The 27,217-nt window shown below is 43.7% G+C and overlaps 1 protein-coding gene across 1 annotated transcript; it reads left to right on the forward strand.

The window, feature by feature from the left end:
* Nucleotides 1–911: 911 nt before the first annotated feature.
* On the forward strand, nucleotides 912–26,960 carry gal3st4 (galactose-3-O-sulfotransferase 4). Its single transcript, XM_080023435.1, has 4 exons — nucleotides 912–1,087; nucleotides 6,460–6,576; nucleotides 20,359–20,659; nucleotides 21,397–26,960. Exons 1-4 carry the CDS (start codon nucleotides 1,065–1,067, stop codon nucleotides 22,468–22,470), a joined length of 1,515 nt encoding a protein of 504 aa, XP_079879561.1. The 5' UTR covers nucleotides 912–1,064; the 3' UTR covers nucleotides 22,471–26,960.
* The last annotated feature ends 257 nt before the right edge of the window (nucleotides 26,961–27,217 follow it).

Below are 27,217 nucleotides of genomic sequence, written 5' to 3' on the forward strand. Positions count from 1 at the left end.
TTACTTTAGTGTTTTAATCTTTTTCGCTGGCACTCCCTCTCTCTCTCTTTTCATGACCGCAGTCTGCAATACATTTTTAGCCAAATTACTAACTTCAAAGTCGAATATTTAAGATTTCAAGCTCTCGTTAAAACAGTACTTGTCGTCAAGTCATCCACCTCAAATGCTTTATTGGAGTGGTCGCTATGGTCACGTTCGCCCCCCATTGTTAATGCTGGCTAGTATCCATTTTCCATGTGGAGAAAACAGGGTGTGAAATCTCCTGGAGGTGACAGCAAAAGAATGTGACAGCAAATCAATTCTGAACATTGTTTGTGAGATATACAGTTAGTTATTTCATTATCCTAATTATCATAATAAATAATGATCAAGTCATATCCATAAAGCTATTACATATTCACTAATGAATTGCTTGTTTTGAATACAAATGACTGCAGAAATGACAGGCTCACTAAATACAACAGAGCTCCATCCATTCAAAGCTGACTGATCTAAACTTACAGGTCAACCCAACTTATTTTTATTTCCTGTCAGTTTTTCGTCTGGTGGCAGCAAACAAGACGCCTATGGCACTGCATTTACAATATTTATTTACTCATTTATTTGTTTGCTTATTTATGATGCATTAATAATACCCCCTCCTCCACCACCACCACCACCGCGACCACTCAGAGCGCCTGACGTCATTCGAAACGAACGAGCCTTCAGGGGTGGACGACTGACGTCACACCGCGACTCACGGCGCGTCAATCCAACCCCCCTCCCCCCTTCCCTCCCCCTCCGTGCGGACCTCGTTTTTCCAACATCCCACAGAAAAAGACAACCTAACGAGATGTCGCCTTGCTTTCTTTGGGGCTGCGCTGGTGGAAATAAATAAATAGACATTTCTTGGGGAAAAAAATAAATGAAACGCCGCCGCCGCCGCGCAACGCCTTGATTTCTGAACGCGTCGGTGGATTCGCCCGCAGCTCGAAGAAAGCCTTCGAGATGCAACGGGGGTTACAGCCGTTGCAGCTGCACCACAACCAGAACCGCACCACTGACACCGGGCCGACTCCGCGACGATGGTATTCCGACGGAGAGCGAGGTAAAGAGCAACCCGAAGCGGCGTCCGCGTTCAATTGAAAAGGGGGCTGCGTTTGGGAATCCGGGCGGAGGACGCGAGGGAAGAATGGAGTTACAGGGGGTGGGGGGAGGGAGCGAGGGGCGGCGGGGGTGGGTGGGTGGGTGGGTGCCGGGGGGAGACTGCAGTAATTAAGGGGAGAGAAGAGTGCGGGATCATAACAGGCCTCCATCCCTCCCGCCTGCCTCGCCATGTCACGTATATCGCGGCTCCGCGCCGCCGACCCCCTCTCCGGTCTCCCTCTTTGTCCGCCGGGTTTTTTCCCCCCAACCGGGGGCTTCCCGCTCTCAATAATGGGTCGTGGATCCGCTTTGTTCAAAGGAAACAAACGACAACGTGATGTTTTTCAAAGTATTAAATCCAGATGTGCATCGTAAAACAGCTACTTTGGAAGCTTTTTTGGATTTGTTTTATCTTTTGCACGTTTGTTTTGTTTTTAAACACGTGCGACGGCATTGTGGATTGTTGCGTTACCGATCTGATGCCAGATCCTCGAGGTGCTTGAAGTGCTTGAATTTCGTCCTCGGAAATCGCAGCACACTTTTTTTGTTTGTCGATGAAGTGCTTGGAAAAACGCGATCATTGAAAACCTTCAATATTCCCCCTAGGTTGTTATTCAGATCGTAACGTAAAATATCATTTACAGAATCCTATTTAAGACATTATGCCATAGAACTGTACATTAAGCCAGCATGGTTAAATAGACACTTATAATAGTAGATGACAATGAGGTGAATTGTGTGTGTGTGTGTGTGTGTGTGTACTGTATATACTGTATATACTGTATACTATAAATAATAGAAATGATTGATTGAATGAGTGATGAAAGATTACATATTTTAATATAGCCTATTCATGTTGCGTAAGTCATTGAAAATGAAGAAAAGAGTGCCTAAAAAAAGTACTTTCAAGTCCTGCAATTAAATTATATAATTCCAGGAGGAACCCTGTGTGAAATAATTCAGGATGGTAAACTACATTTGTGGGTCGTGGTTTAAGGACAAAGTCCTGAGGCTAGACAGGTTGAAAACTTCATAGTTTATGGCCATTTGGTGCTTGAATTGATTTTGTGATGTTTATTTTATTTTCTTCATTATAATTCAACTTGGTTATAGGGTATATGAGGCACAATGTCAACAATTTCACACCCTCGATAAGACACTTTTTCAATTGACTGCAGGTGAACAGATATTACCCAATTAACTACAGTTATTAGGATTTGGTTGGTTGGTTTTGGGGGAAACAATGTTAATAAATGTTAGTAAATAGTTTCTCCACCAGTTTGACAGGTGTCAGGCTTTACGTCCATGGGGGAAATTATTAACATGCAACACCACACACTAAAGCTGTTACTGACAAACTATAACACTTTGGTTGAGACAACTTCCTATTATGATTTTGTGGTTTTGTATTTGCAGACAGTCTGTCTCACATCTGGTCCCATTTAGTGAGAGAGAAAAAACAATATTACCGTAAGATGTGGAGTGCACAGCATTGGTTTTCAGCAGGGGTCCAAGGAACCCAGGATACTTCAGGCTTAATTTAGTTCCCCAACAAAAAATGCAAGGGCTAAAATACTATATGGGATTCACAAATGAGGACAGTGCGAGACTATAAAGGACTGCTCTTAAAACCCTAGCTTAACATATGGTGTACACCAGCCATTCCCAAATTTAAGAATGCTGCAGCCAAATTTGAAATCCCCAAATCTTCTGCGGCCCACCTAAACCTTTAATTACAGATCTGATCAACACACGAGAATAAGTATTTCCCTATTTATTTTTTTATTTCAAACAGAACAATTCTATGTGAACGTGGGCCTACGGCAATGCAGTGAAGATTAATAATCCATCCACATACACATAACAATTTGCAAAGCAACAAATGTAAAAATAGGCTTGACAAATAAAACAATTGGGTCAGATAAATGAAGAAAAACACGTAATATAAATCCCATGGCTTTGTTTTATTAGTTATTACTTTTTTAAATGTAAATATTTAATCATAAATATTTTATGGTCATTTCAAACTTAGTTACAAAATTGCAAATTAAAAACGTTTTATTTATTGTAAATGACCTCTAGCGGACCATCTGCAGTACGTCCACAGCTCACCAGGGGGCCGCGGCCAACACTTTGGGAAACATTGGTGTAGACAGTTAAACAAGAAACAGCTATCAAATTCCAAACGCCAACACCAATTTTCTCCCTTTTCGATACACAGCGCATGTTCTTTGGAGTGATTCCATAGTAGAACTATTCTCGGTTCTTCGACACTTGCATTGTGTGGTTAAATGCATGGAACTTGGATAGGCAAATTTATATTTCACAATACATACGTATTGGCTATTAGTCAGCAGCTCCTGGATCATGGAGGGGGTAGTAATTTTATTCAATCTTCTTAAGGGTTATGAACCTTTTTTTTAATATCCCAAAGAACCACACAGGAAATGTGAAGAACCAGCCACTAGAACTGCACAGATTTTTAAAGAATGTTCTCCTGTAAATCCAGCTTCAGCGAAAGCTCAACTCATACACAGTACCACTACAAAATGATTGCAGTGGTATTGTGGTGCGCTCAAAACATGATTTGACAAAGAGTGGGCGGGATAGTGATTCTGTGTACATAACGAGTCATATCTGGTAATAGAATAGTGGTCACTGCTGCGTCTCTGCCGGCCTGTTTTGGAAATCCTCACGCTTAATCTTTCAGTCACCCTTTCCCTGTCCTACTTTTTGTCTTTCTTTTTTTTGCATTTCGCCTTCTTCCTACCTGCTCCCTGGTTACCTCTTCCCACCTGCTGTCTTAACCCACTTGCTCACTGCGCTTTGCCGATGTTCATCATGCACTTTTGCTTTTTACCCCTTCTACCTCTCAAACCCCATTCTCTCCTCATCTTTCTCATCCTCTCCGTCCGTTGCTGTGTTACCTCCTGTATATTTTTGTGCCCATTCACCATCCTCTTTGTACTTCTGGGATCAGTAACTGATAAACGACTCTTGATTGAAACAATGAAGATATATTTTCAAATTTAAAGCAAAACAAACAAAAGGAAAATCTGGGTATTTATGACTGTTCCTAAACACATGTTGAGATGCAACTCAAATGAGAGTAAAATTCTGATATATACAGGTGATGGAAAATATAGCTTCAAAAGCTTCATAAAATGTTAATTTAATATTGAAATGTGATGTCTGAGTTGTTTTTGTCTTCAGAGTCGGTTTCACACCTACATTTTCAAGTTATTTAATTCTTAAAGCTAAGCAGTTTTATTTTAATGAGGTGCTTGGCCTTTAACTTAGTATTTAACAGTATGAAAAAACTAGAATGAATATTGAGGCAAAAAAGGGATATTTAGCAGGGGTTGACGACGAAGACTTTCCACAGGCTCTCCGGGCCGTTAACTCTCTAAAATGCACTGGTCCTGCCATTAAAACCACCTTAAGCTGCCATGGGTGATGTGGCACAGGAGGCACAGGGCTTTTTTGTTAAATTCAATTAGGAAACATATATAAAAAATAATAGGGTTGCCTGCTGAAAGTCAACAAGTCAAATCATCAATCCCAAACCAGTTAACCCAGATTCTTCAAGTCAAGCAGTCGGTTTTTTTTTTGTCGGTGTCTGTTACAATAACAGGATAAAACAGATTAGAAGCTAACAAAATGCGCAGGGATAACATTTTAATGAGGAATAAAAAAAAGGGGGAATCATAAATATAAATTTTTTTTGTGTGTGAATTGTCCGGACACGTGAACACGGTTCTCTGTGCGCACTGATCGGCGGAGAGCAACACGCAGAGCAGAGTCCTGTTCCTATTTTCTGCTCATAACGCATGGGGAGGGGATGATCGGAGAGAGAGTCACGGAGAAAGTGTCCCCATTACGCATGGTTTCGTTCGATACAGTTCCATACCCACATGATCCGTTCTGCAAGGAGACATAAAATAAAAACACTATTCTGGCGCGCCGATGGGGGGCACCACATCGCTGAGTCAGGTACGGCCCTAAAAAATAATATTCTAAAAACACAGTATTTATTTTTGTTTTGTTTGGAGAAATAGGGAACACAGAGCTTGCAGCTCAAGCCACAGCTCCGCAGCTTGTGCAGAGGTGCCGGATCCAATCAAATAGTTGCAAACAGGTACCAATCCGAGAGGTCCCAGAACATGTTCCAGCAGGATACGGCACAAATTAAGGCTTGGAGCAGGGTTTTTTATTTTATTTCATTTATTTGTTTATTAAAACCTGTGCTGTCAGCATGCTGGGCATACAACACAGATAATTTATGCCATTGCATCTAGGACAGAGTTTGTCTGTAAGTGGAGTTCAAGTTCTCAACCTGCAATGCAACTTTATTAATTCTTAAATCATTAAGAACTGCTGCAAATACTCTGTCCTGTGGACGACCTGTAGAATGACAAGAGCACAGTTTTTTGTTGTAGAGAACCACCACCAACCCCCTTCTTTGGACAACTATTTATCATGTATGGGTCTATAAACAACCGATCACTACTCCAAGAGGGGGAGAATCACCATGGGTGAGACAAATAAACATAGAACCAAACAACAACATGTACATGGAAAAACAAACATAGAAACAAACATCATGTACATGGAAAAACATAAACATCTGACGACAACATGTAACAAAGTTACTTAAGTCCAGGAAAACTGGAACAGCAATTGGGCAAGTGGCCTCTTCCTGTCATAGTTATGGCAGTAAATGAGGAAGGAGAGGGACGCAACCAGGGGGGTGCTGGGGTGCATTCAAAGCAGGTGCCAGTGGCATGCATGCGCCTGTGATGAGACTGTGTGTGTGTGTGTCTACCGGAGAGTACAGGACTTATCCCAATTGGTTCAGATGTAAACGGTCGGTATTATGTCGTGACGCCTCCAAGCAGCAGAATGGCCCCGAAGCCACCCGAGTCCCACAGCCACAAAGACAACCGACAGTTGCAGGAAAGCCCCGAGCGGCCCGCGCAACCAGATCATCGGAAGCAGGGTTTTCAAAACATTTTAACCACGGTCATTGGTACCTTACTCACTAACCTCAACTATATCAATACAACATTACTAACAGTTTGAAGCTCTGTCACAAACGTTTATTGTCCACACCACCTATGCTGTCTCAGTGACTTTCTTTTTAACTACCTGAAATCTACAGTATTGTACAAAATAAAGTGGAATATTTCAACTCGGCCGTGACATTGCAAATATACCCTTGGAACCGGGCCCTATGCCTATGTCGACGTCTGTGTTAAGGAAAACTACCAAAGGCAAGGTTTCAATATCTATATTGTGTATTGAGAACCGATGTTCTTATCTCCTGCCCGCTAGGAGGATGCGGTGGCTGGGCTGCTACCGGCTCGGGCCTCTCTGGTTGTGGAAAGCCCTCCTGGTCTTCGTGGCCATCGCCTTCGCTGGCCAGCTGCTGGGGCTCATCTTCAACAAGAGGTAAGATGACACACAAACACACACACACACTCATTTAGTCATATTACCAGGATCATTTTACCCCACAGAAAATACCCTCAAACAACACATTCAAAACCATTGCGCCAGCATACTTCCTCAAATTTCCCTTCCTGAATTTCCCCCCAGATTGAATTTGAAACATAAAAAATTAAAAAAACTCCATTCGAATGCCGAAATTGCCATTCATGTCATTCATCCTCCCTGATCTCCCAGTATTTTTAGTTGTTTGCATGTTTTGCTTTCCTCTGGTCATTTACTCATGTCGTGTCACTAAACTCCATGTCATTTCAGATCCGCCCACTCCCTTTTGCTTTGCTGTCACTCCCTTCCCTTCACCTGATTTCTCCTGCCTGCAGCTCTTTCCCTTGTTAGTACCTCAGTATAAATACCAGACCTTTGTTCTCTGCCAGATTGTCTCTTTAATTCCGCCGAGTTACCGCACTAACCTGCTTCTTGTACATTCCATCCGAACATCTGCCTGATTTCCTGAACTCTGATTCTCTGCCTGTTCCCTGTTAGATAAGTTTGCCTTCTCTTACTGATCTCCCGGTTTTGACCCCTGCCTGTTTTTTAAACCTTGTGGACTTTGACTTTAGTCAGTGACGGTCATTGAGCGTAACAGTACAATCTGGCCAGAAATTTACCCAGCCGACTCAGAGGCTCTCGGATGAGAGATGGCGGCACAGGCTTGTTCTCTACACCAACATGAGCAACAACGCTTTTCTGGAGCTCCAGGTACCTGCCGGTCCTTCCTCATGCTCTGCTCATTAAATTTGAACTGCAACCTCTCGCATGTCCCACCTAGAGGTCACAAGTGACTTTGATGGTCACCCAGCTCACAGGACCGGCTCAGGACTGGGTTACCGGCAAGTGGGACAAGCAGTCGGATCTCTGCTCTTCGGGACAGCCTTCTCTGACGGTCTTCGGAGGGTTTTCGACCACACTACACCTGGCCGTGAGGCTGCTCATGGTAACCTGGTCCACGGGGGCCGGCGAGTTATCGACTATTCCATTCAGTCTCGGACCCTCGCAGGCTTTCTGATATCAAGGATGAACTGATGGCTCGGGAGGCGCCGGCAGATCTGAACACTCATCGCCACAGCCATCCGCATTGACGGACATCTCCTGGAGCGGAGGCGTGAGAGGGCACTGACCAGTCATTCCTGTCTTCTGTGACCATCCTACCTTAAGCATCCATAGCGACTCGGCGGAGCGTCGCCAGCGGGGCTATTATGTGTCCAGCTGTCCAGTTTAAAGGAGGGGCTCATCAGTAAACCAGAGGGCGCTGGTGAGCGGTGCAATCCACTCAGAAAGACCCTCTCGTCCCCTGTTCCTTGCTCAGCTGGGACTGGCTAAGCCGTCGCACTGTCTGTTCTCATTGACTCTGGAGCTGATGCAAATTTTTTGGACTCCTTCCTAGCAGAGCAACTGGGCATTCCCCGGGAGCCTCTGTCCAACCCCATCGACGTCAGAGCTCTCAATTGTCACCTTCTCTACTACGTCACACATCGTACATCTTGGCAATGTACATCTTGGCGTATCAGGTAACCATCATGAAACTCCTACATTCCACCTGATAAGATTCTCCTCAACTACCGTTGATCTTTGGTTTCCCTTGGCTCCTGACACATAATCCACAAATTGACTGGGGAATGGGTTCCATTCGACAATGGAGTTCATATAACAACTCAGTATGCCTCAGATCTGCTCTGTCTCCTGTCCCTTGTTCTCCTCCTCCCGCAGAATTCCCTGACCTTTCTGGGGTACGTCCTGAGTACTTGCCACTGAAGGAGGTGTTCAACAAAGCTCAGGCCGCCATGCCTCCATCTCATCTGCCCTTCGACTGCAGTATTGAGCTTCTTTCTGGTTCTATGCCCCAGAGGGGTGGGCTATACTCCCCGAGATGAAGGCCATGGAGGCAGAGGCGCCAGAGGCTTCTCGAGAACAAGCTGGTCGTAAAGGCAGAGAAGTGCGAATTTCATGTGCCAAGGGTCTCCTTTTGGGCTTTGAGGTTGTTGAAGGGAATGTGCAGATGGACCCAGCCATGGTTGTCGGTCGTTGACTGGCCAGTACCAGTCTCCAGGAAGTGGTTGCAGCAGTTCTTGGGGTTTGCCCACTTCTACAGAAGGTTCATCCGAAACTATCTCCTGGTGGCGGCACCATTCACTACATTGACCTCTCCAAGTTCTCCTTTCTGCTGGTCACCTGCCTTAGACAAGGCCTTCAGTGAGATGAAAGCTGGTTCACCTCCTCACTATGATTGGGCGATATGTCAAAATGTTCCTACTGGCCACCGTCAGCCCAACAACCGGCGGTTGCTGATATAATTGTGTTTTGCAAACCATTCTCACTGATCAGGTTTGGATCAATCTCCTGCTCCTTGTCGCCTCTGTCTGCAAAAATAATTTTCAATGCTGGTGTAGAAAGTCTTAAAGTAGAAAGTCAATCGCTTTCTCTATCTCTACTTGGCCTTAGACAAGTCTTTGCAACCATCATGCAGAAAAAGAAACTGGCAAAACTTACCCTGGTCTAAAGCGTCAACACAATCCAAAAGCTGTACATGACTTGAAGCAGATTGGATCTGTCCAAGAAGCTCTCCTCAGGTTGGTGGACGGTGGTGGATAGTAATCAAGGTTCATATTGTGACATTACTCATTGTGACATCAAAGCCACGTGGTTTGCCAAATACGAGCGCTATCAAATGAAATAAATCGTTCATGTGATTTCACCAGGAAGTAAATGACACAGAGAAGCTACCCAAAACATTGTCGGTGGCGACACACTAGGTTTTAAACACAGGTTAATTATTTGGTGAGTTGAGTTCTCGAGGAGACAGACCATTAAATTATCAAAATAAAAGGACAAACAATCGCGCAAAAAAAATCCCAGAACAGATCTCCCAGTATTTATATTTGTTTTCATGTTTTATTTTCATCTCATCATTTCCTCATGCCATGTCACTAACCATGTCTTTGCTGTCACTCCCTTCCATTCACTTTGTTTCTCCTGCCTGCACTTCATTCCCTCGTTTGTCTCTCAGTATAAATACCAGCCGACTTCCCTTTGTTCTCTGCCAGATTGTCTCTTGCATTACGCTGAGCTTTCCGGCACTACTACCCGTTTCCTGTGCCTTCCGTCGGAACCTCTGCCTATTTCCCTGGATCCTGATTCTCTGCTTACCTGACCCCGATTACCCTGTCGGATATATTTGCCTTGCCCTGACTGATCTCCCAGTTTTGACCCCTGCCTGTTTTTTTTGGAAAAAACCTTGTGGACTTTCTCTTCTTACCTCATTGTTTTTGTGTCGTGCCTCCTCACATCCATTCTGAGTCTGTGAGCGTAATGAATTGATTGTGTAATTTTTATAAATAAATAATTTGTTATAAATGTTTGCTAATGATATGACATTATATATCGTAAGATGATAGAGAAATTACTTATATATATTTTATTAATACTGTTTCAATCGCTATGTCGCAAATCACCAGCAGAACTGCTTTATAGCAATATTTTATGACATAGTGCTTTATGTTATCTGCACATGGGAGCAAGTGTAAACAAACATGGAGGGACCTGCATTTGGGAAATTACGCATTGGATGGATTATGACAACATTTGCTCATCTGCTATCGTGCCGCAGCATTTTGTTTGCTGATCGCGTTTTAGTTCAAGGTTTCAGTGAATAAAAGTCTTCATCTTCAATTTTGTAAATATGCGGATTTTGATATATACAGTATGTCCACAAAACATGCTATATCACAATATATATCGTTATCGAGATGAAATAACCTACATTGGGTTAGAAGATCCTGATATGGTCCATAGCAACCATCAAACTTCCAAAGCCCAATAGTGTTGTTTGCTTTGTGTGGTTTGAATGTCCTCTAGTAGACAAAACATGCATAACAACTATATTCATGCTGATAGTGTGGGCATCTGGCACATGGTCATAAGCATAAAGGATAAATAGTACTTAATTTGAGCATTACAATTCTGAATATATTGGAATATTAAAAATAATAAAACATACTAATTGGAATGGGATCATAGAGGAATATCTGCAGCCCTACAGTACACCTTGCACACTCTCATGGCACACTATCACTGGGTTACAGACACGAACAGCTGCTGATTTGGCCAAGTCATGTGGGAACTGCAGTTGCAAACAAACAGCAGCTGCGTCTCGCAGGCAGAGGGAACCATCAGTGCAGCCAAAGTCATCCTGTTTAGCTCAACCTGCCTGTGGTTTAGTTGCAATAGTTAGCCGTTGTTTTGGAAATATTGTCATGAGGCTCCTTCTCCGCCTCATCCTTGGCTTTGTTGTATCTTTGTGTAAGAAGTGAAATAAGTGAAGGCATGAGAAGAAGACCGGTTACACGGGCTTGTCATTCAGTTTGCATCACAACCCTGAGATTTTATAGGGGCCACTTGCTTGTCACCAGGGGCGGTTGGTATAAATTGGCTAACGGGGCTAGCCCTCCCTAATTTCTTGAGAAAAAGACGAGAAAATCAATTTAAAATAAACTACTCTTGTTGAGCACATACATACTCCTATTCCATGTCAATAACTATCTTGAAACTGATTATTTTGGTGAAAAAGCATGAAAAAAAGGGTCTGAGTAATGTCAGGTTGAGGCTGGAGGCCCTAATTCCTCATTAGCCCCAAGCTCTGCAAATCAGCCTATTACAGCGTTGCAGGTTGCATAAATAACATAAATGACGTAACACGGCCCCACCCGATCTGTTACGAATTGGGGCTAAAACATTCAGCTGCGGAGTGATGAAGTTCGACTGTGTCTTGCTGCAGTTTGATGGAGGGACATCTGCCTCGTGAGTCGCTCGTTTTGGTTCATGCACAACGAACAAATTATTCACTTTAACTCTGAATGCAGGAAAAAAATGAGAACGTGGAAGTGGTAGGACTTAGAATAAAGTAGCTTTAGCACCATATAAATGAGGTGAACTTCTCAATCAAAAATCAGGTTTGTTTTATAAAACAAAATACTTTATCAGGGAATAAAAAGTAGGAATGCAGTTTAGTCACATGGGGAACTGTCTGTATCCCATTAGCTTGATGAAGGTTCCAGCTCCCCAGAGACACAACAAACTGGTAGGAAACAGGATGTGGATTGTATTAAATATTGCGGAGGACACATGATCATTACATCTGGGTGTATTTTTCCACTTCGCCGTGTTTCCTCCACAGGAACTTTGCCCAGGAACTAGGAGCCTTTGGAGGAACTCAGTTCGTTTATATCGCAGGGACCAAGGTCTAAATTAAGTTCTGGGAACAAAGTCCCTGGAAGCAAAAAGTAGTACTTTTCAAAAGTCAAGGAACTTTGGGGTTAGGGCTTGCAGCACTGAACAATTCTGATTGGTCGAGTACTAGCAGCATTTTATTTCAGCCACCATTTTTAAAAATATGTAGCCGCAAACCAACTGTATTTACAGTTTGTTCTTTGTTCTAAAATTGTTCCGTTTGTACAACAAATGGAAAACTACCCATTTTCTGTTTTTTTTGATAATTAAAAACTGTGTGGTCTGTATAGTGGAGCAAGTATGATTTTGCCCTCCTACACAGTAGACCCAGGTTTGATTCCCGTGTGTGAACTCTTTTTTTTTTTAACCTGTGCTGTCAGCATGCTGGGCATACAACACAAAGTATTTGTATGCCATTGCATCAAGGACAGAGTTAGTCTGCAAGTGGAGTTCAAATTCTCAACCTCCAATGCAACTCTTTATTAATTCTTAAATCATCAAAAACTGCTGCAATAACTCTGTGCTGTGGATGACCTATAAGAACCCAAGACCACAGTGTTTGGTTTGACAGAACCACCACCAATCCCCCGATGGAGAACTATTTACCATGTTTGGGTCTATAAACAACTGATCACTACTCCAAGAGGGGAAGATTCACCACAGGTGCGACAATTAAACATGGAACCAAACAACATTTACACAAAAACAAACATTGGACAACAACATGTATTGAAAAACAGTTAATCAGGTCCAGGAAAACTGGAACTACAACTGGTCATGTGGCCTCTTCTGTCATAGTTATGGCAGTAAATGAGGGAGGAAAGTAGAGGATAGCAACCAGGAGGGTGCTGGGGTGCACTTGAAGTAGGTGTGTGTGTGCGTGCGTGCGTGCGTGCATGCGTACAGGACTCATCCCAATAGGATCTGGTGTATAAGGTGGGTATCATGTCGTGGCCCCTCCAAGCAGTGGAAAGGGCCCTGAAGCCCCCCGATATCTGCAGCCTTGTAGACACCCTACGGCTGCAGGAAAGCCCCAAGCACCCTGCCCTGCAGCCACAGAAGACCCCCGGGCCCCCAGAGAAGCAGATGGCAGAGGCAGATGGCCCCGACCCCCCAGCGATGAGAGAACAGGTACTCCGGCAGCCCGGTGTGACAACAGGAGTCCGCTCCCCACCGAAGGAGGCTACATGGTGAGCCCCCCCCCCCCACCACTGGGAACAGGCCAGCTCAACTCAGGAAAAGGAGCGAGCGCCACCACCCCCGTGGGGGCCAAGGCCAGGCCTACACGCCACGGAAGTCCCCAGAGCTGCCCTGGTACCCACCCAACCGCAGACCAGGAGGACCCCCACATGAACTCATGTTTTTCATATGTTTTAAACATGACAATAAAATTTCGATTGTGAGTAAATATTTTTTGACAGTAAATACAAGGACATAAGAATTAAATGGATAAAGAAAAACAAACAATTAAATCACTTTGGTTGTCTTTCTTAATCCATGTTATTGTTCTTGTTGTTGTATAGTCTTCTGCATTACCGCCACCTACTGGACCGGAGCAGTTTGTTGTACAGTCGTGCGCAAAAATGACGTGTAAAAACAGTTTATACGAACTGAAACACTTTTCAGCTGACTAATTTGCATAATCGTCACAGGTTTTTAGGCAGTGGAAACGCAGGCAACAACGGGCTAAAGGAACCTTTTGGTGCCTGGGTCTAAAATTTCTAGGTACTAAAAGTTCTGGGTGGAAACGCGACTATAGTTAAGCAGTTCGCTTTTTCAGAAAGCCAGTCAGCTGATCACCTGTCAGACACACACAGGTGGCTTAGTAACCGTCAAAGACCATTTTGTACCAGAACCAAAGAATATTTTGGGCTGTACTGTGTGACCATGGAGATAGAATCCTGGGAAAGTGGTTTTTTTTTGTTTCACTGCTGTAACATGTAGAGTCTTTGAAATATATCTGCAGTGTGAGTTATTGACAGATATTAGACTTTTATTTAGCCCTCCCATCCAATATCACCAGCAGCCGCCACTGCTTGTCATTTTGAAAATGAGGTCTTCTGACACCTCTTGCTTTTTATCTATCTTGTTTTTATAGTGGTCTTATATTATTATGATAGCGATAGTGGCGCCGCCCTTTGCGGTCACCTGCACCGGCACTCCGGTCGACTTTTGCACATTTTGTATTTTCTTCCGTTTTTTTATCATAATGTCCACCAAAAAAGCATCGGCAGTTATCTCTTACGGTTGCGATGCACTCATGGATATAAAAACTTCCCTAAAAGAACAACTTTGGGACTTTTTATCCATGGAACTAGAGTGGCCGACTGAAATTCTACGCGCGAACACTCACAACAACAACAACAACAACAACAACAAAAATGGAGCCGCTGTTCCACAAGCGACCCACGGAGGAAGCACCGTGGTAAACGAGGTGGCATCGGGTCAGAATGAGGACGCAACTTTACTGTCCACCTCTGCCAAGCATCCTTCTTGCCAACATTCAGTCTCTGGAGAACAAGATGGATGAACTTCGATAAAATTCCAACGGGAGACAAGGAACTGTTGCATCCTCTGCCTGATGGAGACATGGCTGAACCCGCTGGTGCCGGATGAAGCCATTTGTCCAGCCGAGTCCTTCTCCATGTTCCGCGGCGACAGATCAGGGGAGTCGGGGAAATCCAAAGATGGAGGCGTCTGCCTCATGGCAAACAACCGCTGGTGTAACCCCAATAACACCAAGACTCTCTCCCGCTCCTGCTCGCCGAACCTGGAACAGCTGACAATCTTATGACTCACCCTGAACACAGGATCCTCCCAGGACTGCGTCCTCAGCCCCCTACTTTACTCCCTGTACACACATGACTGTATGGCCAGGTCCAGCTCCAACACCATCAAGTTTGCTGATGACACCGTTGTCGTGGGCCTGATCACCGACTGCGATGAGAAGGCCTACCGCAAGGAGGTGGCTGACCTGTCACTCTGGTCCCAGGACAACAGCCTCCACCTGAACGTCAGAAAAACTAAGGAGCTGATTGTGGACTTTAGGCAAGGATTACAACCGAGGACGCACGCGCCCTTGGTGATTAATTGCTCTTCTGTCGACAGGGTGAGCAGCTTCAAGTACCTGGGAGTCCACATCACAGAGGATTTAACATGGACTTCACAAACAGACACTCTGGTGAGAAAGGCGAGGCAGCGTCTTTACCACCTCAGGCAGCTGAGGAAATTCCAGGTCTCGGTGAGGATCCCCAGGTCCTTCTACTCTGGAGGAGTGGAGAACATACAGGCAACATCACTGCCTGGTTTGGGAACTGTACTGCTCGGACAGGCGGGCCATGCAGAGGGTGGTGCATTCAGCTGAACCTACCACTAGAACTACCCTCCCCTCCCTGCAGGACTCATACACCAGGAGGCGTAGTAGCAGAGCCTGCAGGATCATGATAGATCCACCCCAACGGTGGGCAAGCGCCTCCGCAGTCACACAGCGAGGACAGAGACACTGAGACAGAGTTTTTTCCCACAAGCCATAAGAACTGTCAATGCTGACCTCACGAGGGGTTCTCACTGAGCCACACACATAGGCTCCACTACCTTCTGTACTGTATGTAGCATACTGTACCGCATACTGTGTCACTGTTCTGGGTTGTTCAGTGTTACCGTATTGCTGCGCCGTACTTGTATACTGTGCTGTATATCTCACAAACGCTAACTCACTTTATTCACATGCCACTTTAATGCAAATATCTGTATATACATAATTAGCCTATCCCATATACATAAGCCTATTCCCTGTTCTATTTTATTTTATTTTATTCTATATATTTTTATTTTATTCTATAGTATTCGACTTACTGCATTACGTTTTAGGAATCATTTAGTTGGTCAAGTAGAAATTCTTAGGTAGCTACCTCAGTCTAGGACATATTGTTTGTAATCACCGGGTGCGTTGCATTGACATTTCACTGTATGTGACGAATAAACCTCTTGAATCTTGAATTCATGTTCAGGTCTTAAACTAAAATGCCAACTCTAGACACATTAACCGGGTCTTGTGGTCTTGACTTGGACTTGATTGGGATTTGACTAAGATATGGAGGGTTTTTGACTGGCATTTTCGGGGTGAATTCACAAAAAATGGATTGTGGCTGCTAATATCACCATGAATTACGTATAAATTCATGGCAAAATCAATTCCGCTATCTGCGCCATCTTAGCACCTGATTCACAAAAGATGAATGATATGACTAATAATACGCCAGTGCAAACACGGCCTTAAAGTTTTGCCCTTGTTTCAGGTTGATCGTAAATAAATGATCAGAAGTAATCGGTGCATCCAGGTGGGGGGGTCATTTTGTTTCATTTTTTATTTATCTATTTCTTTATTTGTTATACTTTATTAATCCCTCTTGGGGAAATAAGGTATCCTCTGTATACCTTTGAGCCTTGGGCAGCCGCTGTACAGCACCCGAGGACCAACTCCAGCTCTTTCTGCCAGTGCTTTGGTCAGGGGCACCGACTTTAGTATGAACCCCCTAACATTCATGTCTTTTGTGACGAAAAAGGAATAAAATAAATACATCTGAAATAATATAAACACACTTATTTATTCGTTTTTTTTTTGTAGAAACTGGAAACCAGCACACGCAGCGGAGCGTAAATGCATAATTGAGAGGGACCCGTTACGTGCAACCCGAAGGGGAGATCCCAACAGGGTCCCTTTCTGTGTGGGCCTCTGTGTGTCTGTGTTCTGATGTGTGTGTCCGTCCCTGTGCGCACGGAGGGAGGCACCTGGTGCCTTTTTTTTTTGCACCAAGCAATTACCACCAACTCTCTGCAGACTGTAATAATTTCACGCTAACTGCATGTGGCTATTAGCGCATATATCTGCATAGATAGGGGCCAATTTTGCACCATATGTATGCATAATATCTTATTTAAATACGTTGATAGCACCAGCCCATAGAGACACTAATTGCGTGGCAGCGTAGTTAGCAGTGCATTTTTTCTGTTTGTGCATGCTTTGTGAATTAGATGGTTGCTTTTGCTGTTATTTGAGCAGGTTTAGCGGCTGCTAAAGCCACGCAGTCCTTTTGTGAATTTGCCCCTCCGTGTGCAATTTTGGAAATCAATTATGAGTAATAAAGTGTTCTGCAGCTTTTGTGCTGACTAGTAGAATTCACTTACAGTAAACAAAATAAACAAAACAGGGTTCTTTCTGTTCGAAGGTTTGTAGACGGATTTGATTTGATTTTCTAGCAAATTTTGCTCTCATCGATTTCGTTATTATGGAAACCTGTTCCGTACTCAGTGGCTCAGGATGATGCCACAAAAAACGAATTTGAAGTTAATAAAGCCCTGCCCAGTTTCATCCAAATCCAGACGACATTCCTCGAGATCGGCAATCAACAGTAAATTAAAAATCATCCTCTGCTGCTCCCACTGAATTTTCATATACACCAATAGACACTTTATCTACAGTCTTCTGAAAATATTTCCTTTTACACAATTTTTTTTAAATCCAATTTGGAAGCCATTTCTTAATTTACAGCTGTTTTCTGTTGACAATGGAAAAATAAAGTTTTAAGAAATCCAAATGGAAATATGGCTGTAAAGGCCGAACAGTGCAGATTTTGGGTGCTGCAAAGCAGCGTTCCACCCAAGCTCCCGGCTCTCCTAGAAGACCCGCAACAGCCAAACCCGGCCATGCCTCCACCGGCCACCACAGCAGCCCAAGGCTCCACGGGCTGGAAGGAAGGAGGAGAGTCTGTCGTCGCTTCCGGGGAGGGTCACTGGTGCACCATGCTGCTCCAGGGAACCAGGCCCCCTGGAATGGGACCAGTTATGTTTTGTTGATCTTTTGTGTTGGTTTGAGGTATGGTAACCTGTGGTGGACTAAGGGGGCATGGTCAAGCCGCCGCTGTAGACAGGCATGCAGGCTCCCATCCAGGGGCCGCTCAGCTGCTGTAGATCAGGCGAATCAGCGGAGTCCCTCTGTTGATCCCAAAACTGGAAGGAATAATTGTTTGGTTACCTGCAGTAAGGATTGGCGTGCCTGAGATACGAGGCGCCCAGGCAAGTTCCGCCAAAACGCAAGATGCAGGACAGACTGTGGAAAGGAGTGATCCTGCTTGGACTATGTATATACAGGTATATTGGCCTGCGAGCCCCTGAGTTGTTCTTTTCGCCCACGAGCCACCGTTTGATTTTAAAAGAGCAATTTATAAACACGCCAACTGGCGCTGTTTCGCCTCCACCTGCCTCCTTTTCCTCATTCCCTGGCCCAGCGCCAGTACACACCCTCACAGTGGGTTTTTACAAATATTTCTTAAATAATGATTTGTTTTCGGGAATAAAAAAATAAACATTCGGAAAAATGCGAATCCAACCCGAACTGTGGCGCTTGGCTGCAAAGATGAGAAACAAACACGTCCAGTCTCTACATAGACAGGTCTTTGTTCTTTAATGTTATTCTTTTACTTCTTAAAAATTATATTCAGACCCTAGATGTGTCTTTTACAGTTAGGGGTGCGGTCCCATTGCACCCGGGAAGGTCTGGTGATGTCATTCTGCAGAAGAATTTGCAGTGTGTTCTGTATTATGTGTACCAAGTTAACAAATTAGGTTAACTTTGATTCAAACAAACTTTCCAAGTAATAATTATCATGAAATGAATCTACTGAGGCAAATTTATATTTCTTCAACTGTCCATTCTTCACACTGAATCTTCCATAATTTCTCAAACATACAGAGGCTCATGGCTAAATATTATGCAGAATGATGCCATCGGACCTTCCCAGGTGCAATGGGACATGTTTCGGACTAGTGGGGTTTCAGAATAATGGGGTGTCGGAACAATGGGCAGTCCCCCTGCCTGCCGGCTACACTGGAGCGCGGAGCCGGAGAGGGAACAAGTGGACAGGGAGGGTAGAACAGGGGGGGAAAGTTACGAATTTGAAGTTTATAAAGCTCTTCACACTTTCATCTAAATCCAGACACCATTCACGAGATCGGCAATCAACAGCAAATTAAAAATCATCCTATGCTGTTCCCACTGAATTTTCACATATGCCAATAGACACTTTATCTACATTCTTTTGAATACATTTTCTTTAACACTATTTTTTTTAAATTAAATTGGGAAGCCAGGCCTTCATTTCCAGCTGTTTTCTGTTGATAATGGAAAAATAAAGTTTAAGAAATCCAAATGAGAATACGGCTGTAAAGGCCGAACCATCCAAAACAGTGCTGATTTTGGGTGCTGCAAAGTAGCATTCCACCCAAGCTCCCGGCTCAACTGGAAGACCTGCAACAGCCAAACCTGGCCATGCCTCCACCGGCCACCACAGCAGCCCAAGGACCCGCCGCGCTCTGGAAGGAAGGAGGGGAGTCTGTCGGCGCTCTGGGGGAGGGTCACTGGTGGACCGCGCTGTTCTAGGGGACCAGGCCCCCTGGAATGGGACCAGTTATGTTTTGTTGGACTTTTGTTGGTTTGAGGTATGGGAACCTGTGGTGGACCAAGGGGCCGTGGTCAAGCCGCCGCTGCAGACAGGCGGTGCAGGCTCCCATCTCGGGGCCACTCAGCTGCTGTGGATTAGGCGAATCAACGGAGGGACTCCGCTGAGTGAACTGATCCCAAAACAGAAAGGAATAATTGTTTGGTTGTCCCCGCAGTAAGGTCCCTGGCGTGCCTAAGAGACGAGACGCACAGGGCAAGTTCCTGCCGGACAGACTGTGAAAAGGAGTGATTCCGCTTGGACTATGTATATATTTTGGCCTGCGAGCCCTTGAGTTGTTCTTTTGGCCCACGAGCCACCGTTTGATTTTAAAAGAGCAATTAATAAACAGGCCAACCGGTGCTGTTACGGCTCCGCCGGCCTCCTCTTCCTCATTCCCTGGCCCGGCGCCAGTACGCACCCTCACAGTGGGTTTTTACGAATATTTCTTAAATAATGATTTATTTTCGGGAAGAAAAAAAAATAATTCAGAAAAATGGTGAATCCAACCTGAACTGTGGCGCTTGGCTGCAAAGACGGGAAACTCAAACACGTCCAGTCTCTACAGAGACAGGTCTTTGTTCTTTAATGTTATTCTTTTACTTCTTAAAAATTACACTCAGACCCTAGATGTGCCTTAAAGTTGGGGGTGCGGTTCCATCCCAAAATGTGGGATGGAATGCGAACAGGGAGAGCTAGAACAGGTGGGGAAAGTTCCTTTTCCGGAGGCAGAGAGTGTAGGACAAGTTTTTCTTAGCCAGTCTACTGATCTGCCTGTCGACCTGCTTGCCTCCTGTGTTTTCTGGCTATTAATAAAAGTCAAAAAGCTATCAAAAGTTCGCTATGATGAGCTTTGTTTTTTTTAGTAAGATAGTCAAAGACTTCATATTCATTCATGTTCATATTCAAGATTTTCTGATTGGTGAAGATAATTATTTTTTAGTGCATGTGACCAACCAATCTCCCAATGCCCGGGGCCAATATTCTCTCTTTTTGTCTCGTTCAGCAGCATGCAGCCAGCCGCTCGCTCATTCTTCTCCTCCCCCGAGTCCCAGGGGCCAGCACTGGGCTCCTGTCGGCCCCACACTCACGTCATGTTCCTGAAGACCCACAAGACGGCCAGCAGCACAGTTCTCAACATGCTATATCGCTTTGGTGAGGAGCGCAGACTGCGCTTTGCCTTGCCACTGGGCTACCAGCTTGGCTACCCGCTGCCTTTCAATGCACATCACGTCAAAGGTTACCAGGGGCCCGGTGCCCTGGAGTTCAACATAATGGGAAACCACATGAGGTTTAACAAGCCTGAGGTTCGTTTTCTGTCGTTGTGCAATGTTCTACATGAATATACAAGTACACTGCAACATGGTTTATCCAACACCTCACTTATCTTTTGTTCTATCATGTTTTTTTCTGACTTCGTTTTTAATGTGGTGAGGAGATGACGGAGGATATTCCTATGTTTTGTTCCTGCCGTTTTAATATGCTATGAATGGATTGAGGAACAGCTTCTGTGTATGGATTTGCATTTTGATCAACCAAACTTTTCATTCTGCTTGAAAGAGCAAGGGTTACTCACAGTAAATCAGGAGGATGCCACAAAAAAATGAATTTGAAGTTATAAAGCTGAGAGAATATTTGTTTTATCTGTTATCAGATGAGATATAGTTGGAGAGTTTGTATAGGAACGGTGTGTTCATTACAAAACTACTGCTTTGTCACATTATGAACTTCTATCAAGGCTTTGACGTTCAAGACACTAAAAGGGTTAAAAAGATCAAGAGTTCAAACCCTGAGCCAGGTTGTGACATCAAATATGACTCAAAATGTGTGTCTTGCATGTTGGTTCAATTGGCTGGCATAAGTGAAGTTTGGATAAACAGGGTTTTACTGTATATGATCTTGTAATAAATTTTATATTAGGCACAATATTCAGACTAAGAATTTACCCATGCCATTGCTAATATTTAACCAGAGGAAGGGAAGAAACAATTATATTCCTATTGTGCAACTCAAATGCCATTTTTTCTTGACTGGTATTGCACAGGTAGAGAAGGTGATGCCTGCAAACACCTTCTACTTCTCCATCGTCCGAGACCCTGTGGCTCTGGCGGAGTCTTCCTTTGCCTACTACAAAGAAGTGGCTCCCGCCTTTCGCAAAGTAAGAGGACTGGGGGACTTTGCCGACAACCCCAGGAAATACTACGACCCCCGGCTTCGGAACAACCACTATGCACGTAACCTCCTGTGGTTTGATTTTGGATTGGACCACAACGCCAACTTTTCTGAGGTGCTTGCCCGGCGCGGTGAAACCACGGTCCGCAGGGCGTTCAAGCTGATTCTGGTGTCGGAGTACTTTGACCAATCAATGGTCTTGCTGAGACATGCCCTCTGTTGGCCTCTGGATGTTATTGTTTCTTTCAGCCTCAATGCTCGCCAACAGAAGCCGGGCAGCGCGGGGCCAGCCAGCGACACCTGGGTTGGCAAAGCCATCGTCAAGGCCCAACCAAATCTGTTTTTGACAGAAGGGCAGCGGGAGAAGCTACGAGAGTGGAATGCTTTAGACTGGCACCTGTACAAGGCTTTCAACGAGACCTTCTGGAAGGAAGTCCACAAGTTTGGACTGGAGCGCATGGACCAGGAAGTGGCTCTTCTAAGGACACGGCGGGAGGTCTTGGCCCGCGTTTGCCTTAGGGATGGCGGGAAGCCTGTGGAGGCCCAGCGGATCCGGGACAAAGCTATCCGGCCATTCCAAAGTGGGGTGGTGAAGATCCTGGGGTATGAGCTCCAGCCAGGGCTGGACAACACCACCAGACAGGCCTGTTTGCGGATGATCAGGCCAGAAATCCAATACAAAGATGTACTAGATGCCAAGCAATTTCCAAGGGTTCAGCGGCCCCAGCCCCAATTGGCCCAGCCTGGAAGGGAAACTTTAATAGGGGTTGCTACAGGGCATGTAGGACCAGATTCGTCAAGGACAGGAGAACGGCTTCCAGCAAGAGAAAGAGGACCTCCATGGGGAGGAAGGACAATAGAGGAGGCAGGGAGAGATTGGGATGGAAGCCAGTTAGCGGTGGGCAACCAGACTTTATTACAAGCAGGCAAAGTAAGGTTGAGATAGTGTGAGGTGACCATGACCCTACTAAAGCCACCAAGCTATGGTACCTCACGCCTTTTAACAACTGGACCAACTAAATAGAATAAATTGAACTCTGAGCCTTGTGTGGATTTACAACAGCGAAAGATTCACTTCCACGTCAGAATTTCTTTTTATCAACTCGTCTTTCTCAATGGCTTTCTTCCTGTGCCACAGGACTTGCTCTCCAAACATTTGATATTCTTTTATGGCTGGGATAAGGCACTTACAAGTATGGTACGATTTTGTTCAACAGATGGCTAGATGGTTTCCACAGAAACGTTTCCATTTTTCATGATGAGAGCTTTATACATTAGTTCCAATTTAACTGATAGTTGTCGTTTTTTTGTTTTGGTTAATTTTTTCAACCAAGTGTTAAAACGTTGTCTGATGTTACCATGAGTCACACAGACACTTATTACTTTGGGATAGCTGTAATATGGAGACAGATGCATGTTACTTCCTTTTTACCTAGCTTCAACACAGTCAAATGTGACAAATGATTTAGTCTCAAAAGCATGAAAAATAACATTATTCAAACCTGGAAACTCCTGGTACATTCAGACAGATTTATATTGTACCAAAGGGAGATGGTATAGCTTCTCAAATGCTTTATTAATGTAATAAGTTTGTCTGTCTAATGCAGATCAATGGGATGTAATTACTTTTTTTTTCAAGTGAACTTGAAGGCACCAGAAAAGGTTGCAACAGCCATACAGCATAGTGCAGTTAAACCTTTGTATGTACTATGCTCTGCTCAGCACAGAATTATGCTGCCGCTGTGTGTGATTTAGCATACTATATGTGTGCATACTTGCAAAGGTAGTCTGCATACCTCATAATCCACTGGTGCCCCCCCCCGACTGATATGGCTGTTGACTTGCAATACAGCCCGACTCCTCCTTCCTTACGCAATCATTTCCAGAGAGACTAATTGTCAAGTGACACATAAGGTCTGAAAAGAAATCCATAAGTCTATAAGAGGTCTGTAAGTCAAGGCTAAATTTGGTTCAAAAGAAAGGGCTAAAAAAGCTAAAAGTGGACATCAATGCATAGACGGACATAGTTGTCATTCAAACTCATTTTCAATGACTATATTTCAACATCCTTTTGAGACAATGGTAGAAACATTAAATTACATTAATTTGCATGAGATAAAAATGGTCTACACTTTCCACAGAGAGGAGGAAATATATATACTTTCCCTCTGAGTAACTGAAATGGTAAATGTGGAAAAAGTGGAAATGGTGCCATCAAATTCAGTCTGAGAAATAAGATTCAAACATGTAATATTGTGCTGGGGAAACATGTCGTGGTTCTTCTGGGTGTATATTCCTTTTAAGGAATATTTGAAGGCTGTTTCTAGAGCAACACAAACAAGGCTTGTTCTGTTTCTTGCATAGTCAGCGGGCTACCAGTCCACTTGGTTCTAAATGGTTTCATTTTACAGCAGTTCGTCTGAGGTGGACTTTTTGGTTTGCTGCATTGTATCTTGTTGGCTCACTTCTGCGGTCCCCACTCTTTCCTTATACGACCTATGCTATGCCAGAACTCATTGTTAAATGTCTAGATTTGCATTGTACACCACGGCAGACACCACTTGCCCAATTGTTTTAATGAGACTATATTCTGTATTAGATGATAGGTTCACCATCTTATTCAAATGTTGGTTCCCATTATTTACTGCAGAACAGTTCATAGCACAGCCTTGCTGAACACTTTAGTGAGAAACTTACTGCTCTGCTGGAGCTTCTCGCTGCACTTGACTAACACAGCGACTAATTTGAGTCCAACGGGACAGACTTTCAAGCCAAAAAAAACCCAAAACACTTCCATCTGGCAACCTACTGTAGCCAACGTTATGCCTTGGATTTACTGTGGCAGTTGCAGTTATTTTAAATAAACTATGATATTATGGTAATTCATTACATAAGGCAAGTGTAGCTACAATGTGAGTTTCCTGTTTTTCCGGAGTTTTGAGTTTTCTGAGTTTCTTGGAGATTTAACATTTTGCATTAAGGCTTAAACATTTCTTACCATTAGACTGCATCTAAGCATAATGAGAAGTTGCAACAGAATGGTAGGTTTCTCAACAATTAACTTTTCAGTGAGGCTGTGCTGTGAACAGTTATAAATGATGGGAACCAACATTTTTATAAGGCCTGGGTTGACAAATGAAACCTGGAAACCTGTCCTTTTAAAGATAAATGTAGTTGAATCAGGCTCCAATATGATGAATGAAAACCCAGACCCCACACAAGGGTGTCCAACGGTTCCCTTGTTTACTGTATTTCGTCCCAACCATTACAAAGCTACTCACTTTTGGGGTCTGTCTCACAGATATGATTGGAGCTTAGGCAGAGGTTGTGAAAAGTGTGAACCTATTCTTTATCTTCTACACTCTTAAGCAGTGGGGCAAGTTTTGTTTGAACAGATGGAGCAAGGTGCCGTATGGTTGAAGTCGCTTATAACAAAAAAAATTCAGTAAATTCATACACGTTTGACTACCACAACCATTTTCTATTCCACACTGAACATGTTACACAGTTACAGACAACTTGTTTCAAGGATTCTTTCGTTGTTGTCATCATAGTGACTTAGTGAATTATTTAGCTTGTGAGCATTCACACCAGGGGTCCAGAAGATCATAATGCCAGTAGAAGGAAAAAATATGAATAGAAGGACTAAAGGTTTCATAAAAAAGATGTGAATGACTTGTAATCAGAACTGGGGCCCGATGCCGACACGCACACCAGAGGAGGTGTTGGTTGATATATACAGGAGGACGATGGCCATGGAAGTTGGAATCGGTGTGTAACAACTCAGAACAAATGAAGAAAGCCGCTTCAAAATGGTTGCACTTTTTACAGTATTACAGAATAGTGTTCTTCCGAAAACTTTTCAAAAGTTTAAACTTTGGGTGTGGTAAACTTACAGAGCTGAAGTTATATAAATAAACTAAATTAAATTGCTATATCTGGTATCTCCATCTATATGGTATCTCATGAACAGCTTCTTGCTGCTCACGGCCATCCATAACTAAATAAATGGCAAGGTTCCTTCATCAAATCATTTCAAAACCAAATAATACAGTTCTTTTTATGCCTTAAGATATGGTCCCATTTTTTGGCCATGGCTTTTGAAAAAAAAAAAAAATCTGTATTAGAACAAGAAGAACAATCTTTATTTGTCACACAGCACACCACACTACAACACATGCTTGCACACACACACATGCTTTTGGATAGTGGCCGGTGAAATGGCTCCTCTGCATTTAACCCATCCTGGCTTGTCCTTCCTCCGGGGGCACAGCCAGGAGCAGTGGGCAGCATACGTGGACGCGCCCGGGGACCAGGTGATAAGTGTCCATCGCTGGTCAGACGATGATGTGTGCATGTTTTTGAGGGGGGTCCTTACTGACGTGAGGTGGAGGAAACCCCATGTGAGCACGGGGAGAACATGCAAACTCCACACATGTGGAGATGATATTGGTGCAAGTTTGTATGTTATGGTACCTCAAAATACACTATTCATTTTGTTGATAAAAGGACTTTTCAGCAGCATCTGCACAAAAATCTGCTTTGAAGTTGCGTTAAATGGGTGAAGATGGAATATATCCATTTGTAACAGTCACAAAATGAATAAGACAACGGTGCTGCATGACAAAGCCTAGCACATGCTTAAAGGAATAGTTCAGATTTTTGTTTTTAAGTGTATCCCTCTTTTCTACTCATGTAGTCTAGCCCCCTCACACTGGGCACAGCCTAATACTCCCAATCAATGCAAGTAATGGGGGACAAATCCACAATCTAACAACACTGTAGCTCAGCAATGAAAATAGTACCAGCAAACACAGAATTTAGCAATTAAACTGAACATATATTATAAAAAAAAAATGTAAAATTGCTAAATCAGACTGCTGTGGGATCATGTGAGCTTTGCCTGAGAAGTTGAGCGACTTCTTGCACTGAAGGCAGATTGTGGAGTCCACCCCCATTACCTGCATTGAACTCCTGATGGGGCTATGGAGCCACACATCCAGTAGGGAGAAAAGGCTGGATTGCTGCAGCAATTAGAGCCACCTACTGTATGTACCACATGAGGGGTAAGTATGAAACAGTAATAAACTTTTGAAAACAAAATCTGAACTATTGCTTTCAATTAGTACAGTTCACACCTAATCTCATGTACATCCTCCATAAATATGATAATTTGTCTGTGCATTTTTACCAACATACTTTGTTTTGCTTTTTTATTTTGTTCCATCTTCCTGTGGATATCAGGCAAACCTCATTAATAAGGTACTGTGACTTCTTTTTTTTGTAGCCCTTTACTATGGTTGACATTTTCACATGTGAGTGTACAATGCTACATTGTATGTGCAAACAATACATTGTCAACCATAAAAATAAAAAAGTATTTGCGTCAAATGTTATTTAAATTTATTTTGGGGAAACTCAATGACTGTACTGTAGGCCTAGTCACCAAGAAGTGAATCTCCATTAAATGCTACTGATATACAGGATGCTCAGTGTCATTTTTTCATCCAGATAATTTCAGAAAAGAAAGACAAATTAGACACCTTATTTCGTAATTACAAGATCAGGATCTCGTCATTACTAGATCTTTTCTCATAATAAGTTAAGGACCACCAAATCGGGACGTATCGCAGGTTAATGCACGCGCACATGTATGCACCACCTTTTTATGAGGGTGGGGGACAATTATTTCA

Source organism: Zeus faber, assembly GCF_960531495.2.
Source record: "Zeus faber genome assembly, chromosome: 22".
NCBI classification, from domain to species: Eukaryota; Metazoa; Chordata; class Actinopteri; order Zeiformes; family Zeidae; genus Zeus; species Zeus faber.